The sequence below is a fragment of the Talpa occidentalis genome, unplaced genomic scaffold (assembly GCF_014898055.3).
Source record: "Talpa occidentalis isolate TD23 unplaced genomic scaffold, MPIMG_talOcc4v2.1 talOcc4.13, whole genome shotgun sequence".
Taxonomy (NCBI): Eukaryota; Metazoa; Chordata; class Mammalia; order Eulipotyphla; family Talpidae; genus Talpa; species Talpa occidentalis.
Window position 1 is genome coordinate 11,524,015 of NW_023601322.1, and position 13,116 is coordinate 11,537,130.

At 49.6% G+C, this 13,116-nt stretch overlaps 1 protein-coding gene across 6 annotated transcripts in view; it reads right to left on the reverse strand.

The window, feature by feature from the left end:
- ZNF532 (zinc finger protein 532) overlaps positions 1–11,638 on the reverse strand; it is an 88,089-nt gene extending 76,451 nt beyond the window's left edge. The window contains exons 1-3 of one of the 6 annotated variants that reach the window (XM_054694008.1): positions 10,679–10,726; positions 9,099–9,180; positions 8,907–8,974 (exon numbers count right to left, since the gene is read on the reverse strand). In XM_054694008.1, coding sequence (XP_054549983.1) covers positions 8,907–8,974; positions 9,099–9,112 — 82 coding nt within the window. In that variant the 5' untranslated portion in view covers positions 9,113–9,180; positions 10,679–10,726. Of the gene's footprint in view, positions 1–8,906; positions 8,975–9,098; positions 9,877–9,961; positions 10,140–10,678; positions 10,727–11,401 lie in introns of those variants that run through there. The other 5 variants (XM_054694010.1, XM_054694009.1, XM_054694011.1 and 2 more) reach the window with 5 other exon arrangements.
- Between the last annotated feature and the right edge of the window lie 1,478 nt (positions 11,639–13,116).

Genomic DNA, 13,116 nt, shown 5'->3' on the forward strand with positions numbered 1-13,116 from the left:
AATTACGTAGCCTCCAAACAGACGCAGCTCCCCCGCCACACTTCCCTGATGACCCGTCACTGTTGGCTCATCTTCCTGTGACGCGTTTCCGTCACTCCAGGCTCAGCATCTCTATCGTAGGCAGAAGGGGATGCTCAGTGTCCCCTGCACGCGTCTCTTCCCATGCCAAAGCCGAAGCTTTCCCTAAACGTTCTCCTTGAATCATCTTCCTCTTTTTGGCTAACTTTTTTTTTTTAAGATTTATTTTATTTATTTATGCATACAAGAACTTTGGTGCAGGCCAGAGGGGCTAGCAGGTGAGAGGACTCACCAGAGACAGAGCGGGGAACAGGACAGGCAGACTGACTGAAATACACTGCTGAGGGGAACAGTGGGTGAGACAGGAGAGGTCTGCTGCGCCATGTGGGTAGCTCCCTGACTGGGGATCGAACTCGTGCTGTGGTGGCTGTGGAAAGCTTCATAGGTTGCATCTTAACCCCTTGCACCAACAGGGAGGCCCCAAAACCCAGTTTTATACTCACAGCTCAGCGGCATCATCATGCTATGCTGGTGTAATAGGTACATGTGGCTACTGGGCAGAGCAGTTCTAGACAGTTATTCCCAGGCCTCTTTCATCTTTTCTCCACTCAGTGTGCAATCACCGCCGAATCCCAGGGTGCACAACATGAACATCTGATCACTGTCAAGTTTGAGAAAGTGCCAGGGGCAAGGGACAGAACAGAGGCATTTGCTAACCTGCCACCTTTTCACAAACAAGCTTTTAAAAGAAGCAGACAGGGCCTCCCTGGTGGCGCAGCGGTTGAGCGCTGGGTTGTGAAGCTGCCCGCAGCCTTTGCAGCACCGGTTCGATCCCCGGCTGCTCCCCGACCACCGGAGGAGGGTCCCACATGGCGCGCAGACCTCTCCTGCGGCCCGCTGCTCCCCTCAGCAGTGTACTTCGGTCCTTCTGCCTGCTCTGCTCCCCGCTCTGGCTCTGGTGAATTCTCTCACCCTCCCGCACTTCTGACTGACCCAGTGCTTGCATAAATAAATAAAATAAATAAATAAATCCTAAAAATAAATAAATAAATAAATAAATAAATAAATAAAAGAAGCAGACAAACTCCCATCAACATAAATGACACCAAAAGACAGACAATCTAGACTAGAGCCCCTCACTGACTGGGCTGAATTTTTCTAAGAGCACAGAGGTAGTTGAAATACAGAATTGTAACTAAAACTTCATTCATTCAAAATTTTGCAACTCTAAATTAGAGTACAGATAGGAACAAGTACTCTGCCCTCTTGCCTATATTTCACCCACTTTTAGCTAGATCTAGGATATCTGTAACTAAAGACCTTTAGGCAGGAGACACTCATTTGTGTTTTTATGGCACACACACACACACAAACACTCTTACTTATAAATGTAGTAAGGTACGAAAGGAGAAACACCCTTCAAGACAAAGGCTCTTCCCCCAAAAACAGAGGAACACAGAAGAGTTAAGATTTTAGGAGTGGGCCTCCCCGGTGGCGCAGCGGTTGAGCGCTGGGTTGGAAGCTGCCCGCAGCTGGTTCGATTCCCGGCTGCTCCCAGGCCACCGGAGGGTCCCACATGGCACGTGTACCTCTCCTGCCACCCGCTGCTCCCCTCAGCAGTGTACTTCTTCAGTCTGCCTGCTCTGCTCTCCCCTCTGGCTCTGGTGAATTCTCTCACCTTCCCGCGCTTCTGACTGTACCCAGTGCTTGTATAAATAAATAAAAAATAAATAAAAATAAAAATAAGTCCAAAATGTAAATGCAATTTAAAAAAAAAAAAATTTTAGGAGAACTTACCCAGTAAGTTAGGTATTTTATATGCATAGAATCTGCCTAACAACTTTCAGGACAAGTATGACCATGTTACTTCAACTGAAAAAAAAAAAAAAAAGAAATGCATGGCTGAGAATGTAAGTAACTTGCTCAAGGCCCCACAACTAGTCCAAGAAATCCCAGGTGCTTAGCACAGAGGGCTGGGCCAAAAGGCAGGTCACCTCGAGAGACAAAGACAACTGAAATTCTACATGACCTTACCCCCCAGATTTAGCCAGATCACTAAACACAATCAATTCTCAAGCTAGAGACCTCAAACTACTTCTCCCATTCTTGCTAGGTTAAATTAGCAAAACTGTTGAGGACAAGCTAACCAATGAATGCCTGTGTCAGACTTAAATTTGAGTAATAGGTATTTCAGGCTCATGGGATGTAAGCATTATAAACAGATGCCGGCTTACATACCATCAAAACATGATAAATTCTGCATGGCAGATAAAGTAAGATGACCAGTCTTGGACTAGGCGGCCAGACGAACTAGTAAGTTCAATAAGTCTTTCAAAAATCGAATTCTTACTATTCAGATCCCTAGAAAGAATTTGGTCTCCACAAAGAAAATTATCAAAATCAATATCCATTACTATACCCATGAGTCTGCCTTTGAAATGCTGGGGTTATATCCCAAAAAGAAAGGGCTGAGTTGGGAAAACATTCAAGAGCCACTTTATCTACCAGCCTCTATGAGTCCTTCAGCGAATCCTGGAACCTCTAATGACGTAAAGTTACAGTAATATAGACTGAAGGGTAGGGGTTCAGTGGTACAGGAGTTAAAGTCTCAGTTGCTATCAAGCTATCGCCAGCCACCGCAGCCTGCACTGGGCCTGGGAGCTAACCCACATGGCACAGAGGACCTCTGTTTCACCTGCTGCTCCCCTCAGCAGTGTATTTTAGTAAATCTGCCTGTTCTGCTCCCCACTCTCTATCTGGTGAAACCTCTGGCCTATAGCCCAGGGCTTGTATGCGTAAATAGTCTTAGAAAAGAAAGAAGAAAAAAAAAACTGCATTTGAGGGCTCCAAAGGCCATCCACCACAGACTACTTAGTAGGGAATACCTGGGACAGCAAAAAAGGCCTCTGTGAATTTGTCTAAAAATGACTTATATCAGTTTCCAGATTTAGATTAAGCGGGATCTGCTCGCCTCTCATTCTGAAACAGACAGAATTCAGAACTTCCTGTCTGGAGATCATTCACTGAGTTTTTTAAACTAACTGTTTATTTATTGTTGGAAAAAAAAAAGATTTTTCTCAACACCACTTTCAAGCAACTTTGATTTTTGCATCCTTTTCAAAGAAATGAAAGAAAAATATGTCTCTGCTCCTTCTCCCTGCCAACTAGTATCCTCACCCAGGTCCAGTAAAAACGTTTCAAGTCCTTTCAACATGCTATTTTTCTAGCACTGTCTCCCTGCAGATACAGATTCTCTGATCTCCCCATTGACTTCAGTCAGGGAAAGCTGGTTAATTACAGGAGTTCCTCACTACACTACCTCAAAGAGGAGATACATATTCTCAACCTCAACTTTGCCCCATCCAACCTAAACATCACCAGGGCCGCACAGCTGTGCCCTGCCTCTGGCCTCTCCACCTAATCTCCACACCCTGAGATACTTTCCAAGGTCTCCAGGTGCCTCTTTCAAGGGAGAAGAGCCTGGGGCTAAGGTAAATGCTTCGCATTCTCCTCCACTGCCATTTGTGAGCTGCCAGATTTTGGCTGGGGTCTCAGGTTCTCCACCTGCACCAGGGGATAACAGTGTAACAGTTCAGGGCCTCCCTGGTGGGCAATGGGTTAAGTAAAGCCCTATGAAGCTATCCATAGCCTCTGCAGCACGAGTTCAATCCCCAGCCGGCCAGAGAACTGACCCCCATGGCGCAGCAGACCTCTCCTGTCTCGCCCGCTGCTCCCCTCAGCAGTGTATTTCAGTAGATCCACCTGTTCTGCTCCCCCACTCTGTCTCTGGTGAATCCTCTCAAAGCCCGCACCTCTGGCCTATACCCCAGTTCTTATATGCATAATTAAATCTTTTTAAAAAACTAAAAAAAACATGCAACAGCCATGTGACTGTCTTAGCATCACATGAGCCAACACAAGGGCCACCACCCAGGACTGGTGGGCTTGCAGGGGGTAACTGAAGACCATTTCTGCCTTTCTGCAAGTGTTTTGTCCTCCAACTTTCTGAAGCAGGCCACCCAAGTTCTTCAGCACCACCCTCTTCATTTATGGTGTTTACTATATAAACCATGGTCCTAGAGAATCTCAAACTCAAGCTTTTTATGTCTTCCGTCATCTCTGTTCTATTCTAATTCCTCCCAATGTAGAGCTGGAGCCCAAACAGAGCCCAGAGAACACCTCCAGGGGCAAGTGAACCCAAGCTTGAACTCATCTACCAAGTCCTTCTACACTCACCCTCCAGCCCTAGTCTAGTCTCTGAATCCAGACTCTCGGAGCAGGAACAAGCACTGGCAGGCAACTTCAGTGAGCAACCTGCGAGGAGTCTGTGTTCCTCCCTCTCTCATCACGCACACCTGATCGGATGCCACTCCCAAAACCCTACCGTGCCACTGCCACTGCCACACTCCCGGTCAAGTCCTGGAGTGTGGGGGATCTCTCCTGGAATGTGGGGGATCCCCTCATCTGACGTCCCTGCCTTCAGCCTGAACAGTCTCCATCCCATCCTCATGGAAATGCCCACAGGACCTTGTCACAGGTCCTTGCCAATGGCCTTAGACCTGCCACAGCTTCAGGCCTACACAAGAAGTCTGCCCTTAATTGACTGTAGCACCCCGAGAAGGCTGGTTCTTAACCGCCTTCTAGACTCATCTTCTAAGCTCCCACATCCACCCCCACTCTCAACACTCAGCTCTTTCAGTGCCTGGCCACACACTGCTCCACTGGACTCTCGTGCTCTTCCCCTGAGCCTCTGCCTGCCTTACATCATCTCACTGATCTTTTATGGTTCAGCTCAGAAGCCATCTCGTCAAGGGCTCCTCCCTCGACATTAGGCATCAGGGGAACCCTTGACATTCCTATCATAGCATCTGCAGGCTACTTCCCACTGTAGTTTTCTCTCTGGACTCCTTTTCCCTTTGCAGTCCCAGCGCCTAACACAAAGGCTGGTGCTTACTAAACACGAATGCAATAATCCCCAAATTAACACTGCTCCCTACTCTCTCTCTCTCTCAGGTCACTTCCCTCTACATCATATCAGCTCCGTCTATTTTTCCTTCCTGAACTTGAAGCTATTTTGTCCTCTTAAAAAAAAATTATGCTTCCAAAACCTCTCTACTTCATAGCTTTATCACTGCTTAAATACTTTTACTTCCTGAAGAGACATCAAAGCTGAATAATAACTTCAAATATTAACACAACACCAATATTTTGGCAGCCCATAAATCAGACAAATCACAATTAATAAGCTGTTTGTGCAACTAAGATTTCAACAAAGATTTTTGGTACCACTTTCCAAAATTTAGATTCTATTACTGTTTGGTGTTTCATTGAACCTGAAGACAAATGTAAGAATTAAACTGCCAACTGTTTCTGAAGAAATTAAAAATAATTGCTATAGGAAAAGGCGGCTATTTTACCACTTGCAGTTTTTTGTTTCCACATTTGGCTAATTCTGATTGGTTCTGGGCTATAAAGCATGTCATCCATCAGCGAGAGTTCTCATCACCATCATCTCATGTGTCTCCAGATAACATTCCCCATAGTCTTCATTGCAGAAGAGAAAGCTACATCTTTTTTGTGAGCTCTAACAAGCTAAATTTATTTTTGTTCAAACTCCTAATTCCTATGTACTTCCCATATGACCCACGCACCCACCCCAAGTACTTACAAAAGAAACACTAAAAAAATATATTTAGACAAAAACCTGTATGCAAATATTTGTAGCAACCTGAGTCACAATCACCAAAAATCGCAAACGAACCTAATTGTCCTTCCATATGTGAAGGGATAAGCAAGCTGTGGTACATCCATACAGCAGGCTGCAACGCCACAACACAACCCAGCCAGCGTCACATACACAATACAGATGAGCCTCCATGAGTGAAAGAAGTCATTGGCCTGACATTCTAGAACAAACGTAAGGACACAACGTATCAGTGGCTACTGGGGCTTGGGGTGGGAAAGAATCTGCCTGCAAAGGGACAGCTGGAAGAAAGACTGGGCGGCAATGGAACTACTTACTCCATCGACTGCGGTGACAGATACCCATGAATACCTGTCTAAAGCTGTACGCCCCAGAGCACATTTTACTGCATGTGAGTTTAAATCCAAAAAAGTTAATTATTTAACCACAATTTGGTTAAAGATCATCCCCCAAATACAATTAACACAAAGGTGTGGGCTTCTTTAATGTTTGCTCTATCTGTTGTTACTGTTTTCTTGCTATTGTATTGCACTGATTAGGATGAAATGTCAAGGTGATGAGGAGAGAGGAATCACGATCCTTTCCTAGACACTGTCAGTTCCCTTGCACTGGCCACCTCTGTCAAGACCACCTCTGCCCAGCCAGGAATAGCTGGGTGGAGTTCTCTCAAGGATACAGGGAAGATGACTCAAAACCAAAGGGAGGCAGATTGTATGCCACAGCAAGGCACGAAAGCACTTCGTGGGAAGGAAGAAAAAGGGCTGGGAGACCATAAGTCCTAAAATTCTAACTCATCCTAATTAAAGAAAACTTTTGCATATTGGCTGCCTCCTTCCTCCACCCTCATTTAAAAAAGAAAGGAGGAAAGAAAGATTCAAGGTGGAGGAGAGCAAGGAAAAGCACTTTGTAACAAAAGAAGGGGAAAGAGGGAGCAAGAGCCTTCCTGAACCAGAGAGTTCTAAGAGCCCTGGATCCAATGTTCTCCAACATGGAAAAAATGATTCCGAGTAGGCACATGACAAAAACAAGCCAAGGTTTCCAGTGTACCCTCATCAGCCAGACCCACACATTCCTCCTCCAGAGGGGAGGGCCGCCTGCCTGTGGGCCCTGGAGGCTGCTGCAGGCAGTCCTGAGCAGGCCCTGGGCTCCAGGTGTGGCAGCCCCCCACAGCGACAAGAGCCCGAATTCCAGCTCCAAGTGTGGGTGCCACCCTACTCCCTCCTGTCTCTCCCAGGAAAGAAAATTCTGCTCCTTCCTCTTCTCTGTCACATTCACATTCCCCAAACCAGAAAACTCAGTTCCCCTCCCAGGAGACCTGGGCCTGCTGCATTGTTCTACCTCAGCACGAGATCGCCACCTGAGACAAACCTCCTTCCAAGATGAGCTCCTGATTGCGGCCCTGGAGAACCAGCTCTCCAACCTCAAACAGCATTTGCAGCTGGATAGGCTAGCCTAAATGCAAAACAAATGCTATTTTCCAGGAGCCTTCTGGGGGGAGGGGAGTAACAAAGCTGAAAAGCACAGAAAGCAAACCAGAACATTCTGTGACAGGCAATGCCCTCACAGAAAGGATTTTAAACATATCAAGAAATGTTCATTGCAAGGAGTTAGCTGCCCAAGTAGAATAAAAATCACCAACTTCCTAAGGACAGGAGTGAAGGGCTACATTATAAAACAGCTTATTGTAGTAAGCTAATTAAGGTTTATCATATTAGCCATCTGAGTTTTAGTTGGCACCAGAAAAGCAGGAGCAGCAGATCATGCAACATGCACTGGGATCTGCTTTGCAAGCAGATTTCAGCCACACTCAGACACAGAACCTCTGGCACTCAAAAATGATGTAGAATTGAAAACCAATTTTAGCACCGTGATTTGTAAAGAATTTGGTTCCATCGTGTAAGCTATTAACGGGTGTATCAGACCCAGATTACATTTCTCTCTATTAAAACACCACACGAAGTATTCTGAGCTAGCCACACACTCCTGCTTCTCTATTGCTAGTTTTATCACACACTGGATGCCATCCTCTGAAAAAATGTTCAACAATAAAAACCCTTGCATACTTGACACCCTTCGCCCACCAACTGCCAGCAGACAACTTAACCAGTTCCAAGATCCTCGGCATTTCTGAAAAGACATATTCTGCTGAATGCAGAGGAACAAAACATCCTTTTCAAAGTAGGGGAGAAATTTCTTTTCAATCATGTCTTCTCTGGGCTCCTCCTGAGTGCACTTTTCCCAAACCACAAGAGAGAACTAGTTCTATCTGCTGTGGAGATCACATTGGATATGATTCTGGAGCTGTTGGCTTCCTGTTTGGGGAAGCTGCAGCTCTATTCACAGGGAACCCCAGGGCAAAATGTTTAGTGTTCCCCTGGAAGCCTTGGCTGCCTTTGTTCTTTACTTTGTTACATTCTGTACAGCTTTCTTCTCTTTGCTCCTCTAAAACCTCTGGTTTGGGAGGATGCATAAAAATGCCAGCTCAAATGTAACTGCAATCTTGAAGGCATCAGACATTTTCTACATCCGCTGCTGTAAAGCTTTCGGTTAACAGGCATCTTCTCACAGAGAAAGGTTTCCTCCTGGTAGTGCATTAGTATTCCACATTAAAATGTATGCCACAAATAATCCAATGGCAAACTCACGGCCAACCACCCCCAAAATCAATACAAAGCCATTCCACCACTTGACTCAAGAGTGAAAAACCTTGTAGGTTAACACAGAGAGCAAGGTAAAAGAAAGGTGATGAATGAATAAAAGGCACATCTACCTTCAGACTCCTCAAATCCTAAAAGGTGGCCAGGCTGCCTCGATTTGGCGAGGTCCTTCCCTTTTCTGTAATCATCAGGAAAACGCTACATGTGTACTGCTTTAGTCTATGCAAAACAGTGCATTCTCCTCCACCAGGCCCTGCCGCCTACCACTCTCCACATTTGCTTCCTCCCAGGCCTGACTCTTCCAAATGCCTTCCACATCGATTCCAGAAAGTCATTCTGATTTCACTGGATAGCAGCAACACTATCATAAAGTCACTCTAATCCCATCAAACTTGGACCGCATGAAGAGTATTTCTTTACCACTCTGACCCCAACATTATCTGCAGGGTACCAAGCCACTGTCAGTCTGTGTCCAAATGGATCTTCAAATAAATATTTAAATTCATGCTCAAAATATTGTCTCTCACCTTGAGAACCTTGACCTGTTGGAAAGACTTTGGACCAGTGTTCAGTTTCTGCCACGCGGTTGCATTCTCTGCAAATATGAAAGGGTTAAAAGCAGCCCCAGTCAACAGGCCTACAAGGAAAAAAAAGACAGCATGTATGCCTCACTGCATCACTGAAACGCATTTCTGCTCATTTCCTAGAACAATTGTTACCTTTCGGCCTTCATAACAGTCAGAAGTATCCCCAACACCCTTTAGTAGCTTCTACAAGGAAAAGCACAAAACAGAACATACCCTGCAAGAGAAAAAAAAAAGCATGCAAAGTAGCATCCGCCAGCACCAACAACCATCAGAAATCCATCAGTTCATTTTGGTTTGGTTTTGTTAAAAACACAGAGAACGAGAGAGAGAGACTCTGCATAAACCAAGTGTCCCCACCCTAGCAAGGCACATTTTTTTCTTTAATAAGGGTCATAAATCTCAGCTCCTTGTCCATCCCTTAAGCAAAAAGAAAAAGGCAGGAAAAGCCCAAGTCATCTCAGACCTCGCAAACCTGCACATTTGTTTCCATCTTCTCTACCCAGAGTCTTTAAGGGCTCCATTAGTCACGTACCAGTGCTGTGTGGTGTCTAAGTGTGCATTCACATACTGTGTTGGGGTGGTACCTTCCTGCAAGCTCCTCTGCTTTTGGCTGCCATGAAGGGAGGAAGCTGCTATCCCACTGTAGTAGCTCAGTGACTGCATTGTGTTCAGGAGCTGATCTGCCTCAAACCAGTTTCAGCCGGTTCTGGTCACCCTACATAAAAAAGCTATGGCAACCCTCGCTGAGTTGCCAACAAGTCCCTGAAAATCATCAGCACAGGGGGCTCTCGCTGGGGGTTGCTCTTCCCTCTTAGGTCTTCGTGAGGAGGGGAAGGTCATCGTGTGTCCCCCCCACCGCCGCACGAGCAGACAGACAGCCTGGGGCAGGCTCGCCTCGCCAGCACCCCAGAGCCCCTCCAGGCCCATCCCCCCGCCCCTGCGCCCCGAAGCCCACCGCAGCCACTGTTTCCCCTCCTTCTCCTTCCCCCACTTACCTCCCACAACCTGGCTCAGATCTTTTGTGTACGTGTGTGTCAGTGTGTGTTCTCTGTGTTGGTGGCTGACAAAGAGCCCCCAGGAAAGCAATCTATGTGTGCTGCTCACACGGGCTGCGTCGGCTGCGGAGCCGGCCTGGCCTCCTGGCAGCGCGGGGCTGGCTTGTTGACCGGGCTCCTCGCAGCCTGTCCCCCCCACCCCCCAGCCCCCTCCTCCCGGCCCTCTGCTCGCTGCCGGCCCTGTCACCAGCCCCGCGGTCCCCCCAGTCTCCTCCTCCCACCTTCTCTTCTTTCAAGCACCTGGGGGAGCAGTCCAAATCCCTTCACCTCGGGGGAGAAGCCAGGGCTGTCTGGGGCGGGGTGCGGGGCAGGCGCAGGGGCAGGGAGACCGAGGGAGGCCGAGGGCCACCGAGGCCTGGGGGCGCTGCCCGGGGAGCAGCGGGGGCGGCGGCGGGCGCCGCGCTCACGTGCCCCCCTCTCGGCCCCGGCGGGGCCTAGCCCGGCCGGCGGGCGCTCGCCCCCCCAGGCGGCCGGCGGGGCGCGAAGGCCCGCGCTCCGGGGCCGGGGTGGGCCGGGCCGCGGCGGTCGGCCGGGCCCAGGGGCCTGAGCCTCACGCGCTCGCCCGCCCGGCCGGGGTGGCACGAGGGGCCGGCGCCCCCGCCGCGCCCGGCGCCCCCCCGCGCCCCTCGCGCCCCCCGCGCCCGGGCGCACACCCACCGCGGCCCGGGGCCGGCCTCGCCGCGGTCAAGCCCGCGCGCCTGGGCCGCGGCTCGGATGACCTTTGTTCAGCGCGGCGCCGCCGGCGGCTGCTGTGGTGGCTGCTGCTGCTGCGTCGCGGCGGCGGCGGCTTCCATGTTGCGGGCGTGTCGGCGGCGTCCCGCCGCCGGGGTCTGTGTGTGCGTGAGCGGCGGGGCGGCCTCGCCCCGCGCCGCCGCCGCCGCCCGCGCCCGCGGGCCCCGGGCCGCCCCGCCGCCGCCGCGGCCTCGCCGGCCGCCCGGCCCGGGCCCCGCGCCTCCCCGGGCGGCGCGCTCTAGGCCGCGCGGCGGCGGCGGCGGGCGGCCCGCCACGCCGGGGCCTAGCGCTGAGGTGCGGGCCGGCGGCGGCGGCGCGGCCCAGCGGCGAGCGAACAAAAGGGAGCGCGGGAGGGGGAGGGCGCCGGGGGGAGGGAGCCCTCGGAGAACGGTGCCGGGAGCGCGAGGCCCCGCAGCCGCGGGCGGGCGGGCGGGCGCCCGGCCGGAGCCCTCACGGCGGCGGCGGAGCGCGGCGCGGCCCCGCCGACCTGCCAAGTCTCGCCCATCCGGGGCCGCCGGCGGGCAGCGGCGCCCCACGGCGGGTGTGGACGGGCCGGGGCGCTGGGGGGCTGCGGGGAGCGCGGCCTGCTCTTCCAGCGGCCTGCGGGCGCGCGCCCAGTGCTGTCCGTGGCCCCGAGCCGCGACTTACTCGAGTGGAAGGAAGCAAGGCCTCGCCAAAGATGGTTGCAAAAGACCGTGAGCCTCTACCCAGGATCTTGAAGCCAAGCTGGTGTTTTGTTCTCCTCGTTATGGTGGCAAATAAGTCAGGAGAGAGCACGCTATCTGCAGAGAAATTAAATCTGAAATTCTCCCTGGAGGTGGAAGAAGGGACGCTCTGCTGTTTAGTTAGTGGTTTGGAGCCCTTTTCGCCTTAAACTGAGCCACAAAAGAATGGAAGGCACCCCCTGGGGTGGGGAGAAAGCCCTGGTGGAAAAGACACACGTTTTGCTCTCACAGAAGAAGCCACTGGGGCCAGATTGAAACATGGCATGTTCAGTTCATGGAGGTTTTTTTTTTTTTTTTTTTTTTAAATGGGGGAATGATATTGAGTAAACAAGATGTAATAGCTGGGTCTTTAAATTCAAGAAGGGAGAGATGGTGTGCAAATGTAACAAGCACGTATTGTACCTACAGCAGGTGGGCACAGCCTGCAGAACACAAAAAGATACATGCATAAGCCCCGTAGACCACAAAGGTGGATAATCGTTAACACATCGGAGAGGGAGATAATGTATCACCCCCGATCAGGTACGCTCTTTATCCAGCCCTGTCTGTCCCGGGTCCTGCAGGCTTCACAGACGTGCACGCACTTGAAAGGTTTTTTTTTAAACACACGAGCGAAACCCTCACGTCAAGCTAATTGTGCGTTCCCTGGAAATAGGGCAAAATGGAAGGATTTGAAAAAAATGTCACCATAACCTCTTAAGGAAGGCCGGTTCCCGTGCCCCTGGACGCTGAAGATTCTGGTTTTGCTGGAGAAGCAGGGTAGACTCCCAGTTTGGGAAGCGTTTCTCAAGGTGTATTATTTTGTGTTAGATGAGGTGGTTAATATTTACAAAGTGTGCTGAAAGTGTGTTTTTTGGTTTTTGTTTTTTTTTAATCTCACTATGCCTCTCCTTTGCATTAACTTCCTTCGAGGAAGTCATTGTTCTCTATTCTGGGGACACTGTGTGATGCAAATTGGAAGTAGCATTTTTGCCACTTAAGGTTTTTCATGTAAATGAACCGAATGATTGTCTCAGAGAAGAGCTGTTGCTCTTTAATTTCAAACAGCAGATTGTTAGGAGTTGCACTTAAACTGGGACACGTATTTACACGTGTTTAGGAAGACCTGTGTTAATCTGCCAATTTTGCCAGCAACGGCATCACATTTATCAGTGTTAGAAGATGATGAAACTGAAACTCTCATCTTCTTTTAGACTGAAAACGGTGCCAGTACCCTGTGGGTTGAGTTTCATCTTTACCTGGGCTTGATTACCTTTGAAAGGAGGCCTTTTTTCCTTCTCCCAAAGGTGGGCCTTTGTTAATATGCATGTGAAAACATTACATGCATTGAAAAGTATACAAAGACCTGCAAATCTGCTATCTTGATACGCTGCATATATTACAACATACGGAATTTCATAACAGACATACCATAGTAAATCCTAGGTTTCCAAGATTTGGAATCTGTTTACTTACAATCCTCTTGCCCCTCCCCCACCTCCTTCTCTGAGAGTTGAAAGCTCAATATAGCAGTGTTTGCACGGTTACAGGAATTGTACTACCAAAACTAGTGTCTGAGTTGCTGATAAAAAGTAGTAGGTTGCAGAATCACCTCCTGACTTCATAATGCAAATACTTTTTGAGCCGGGCTTTCTGCAA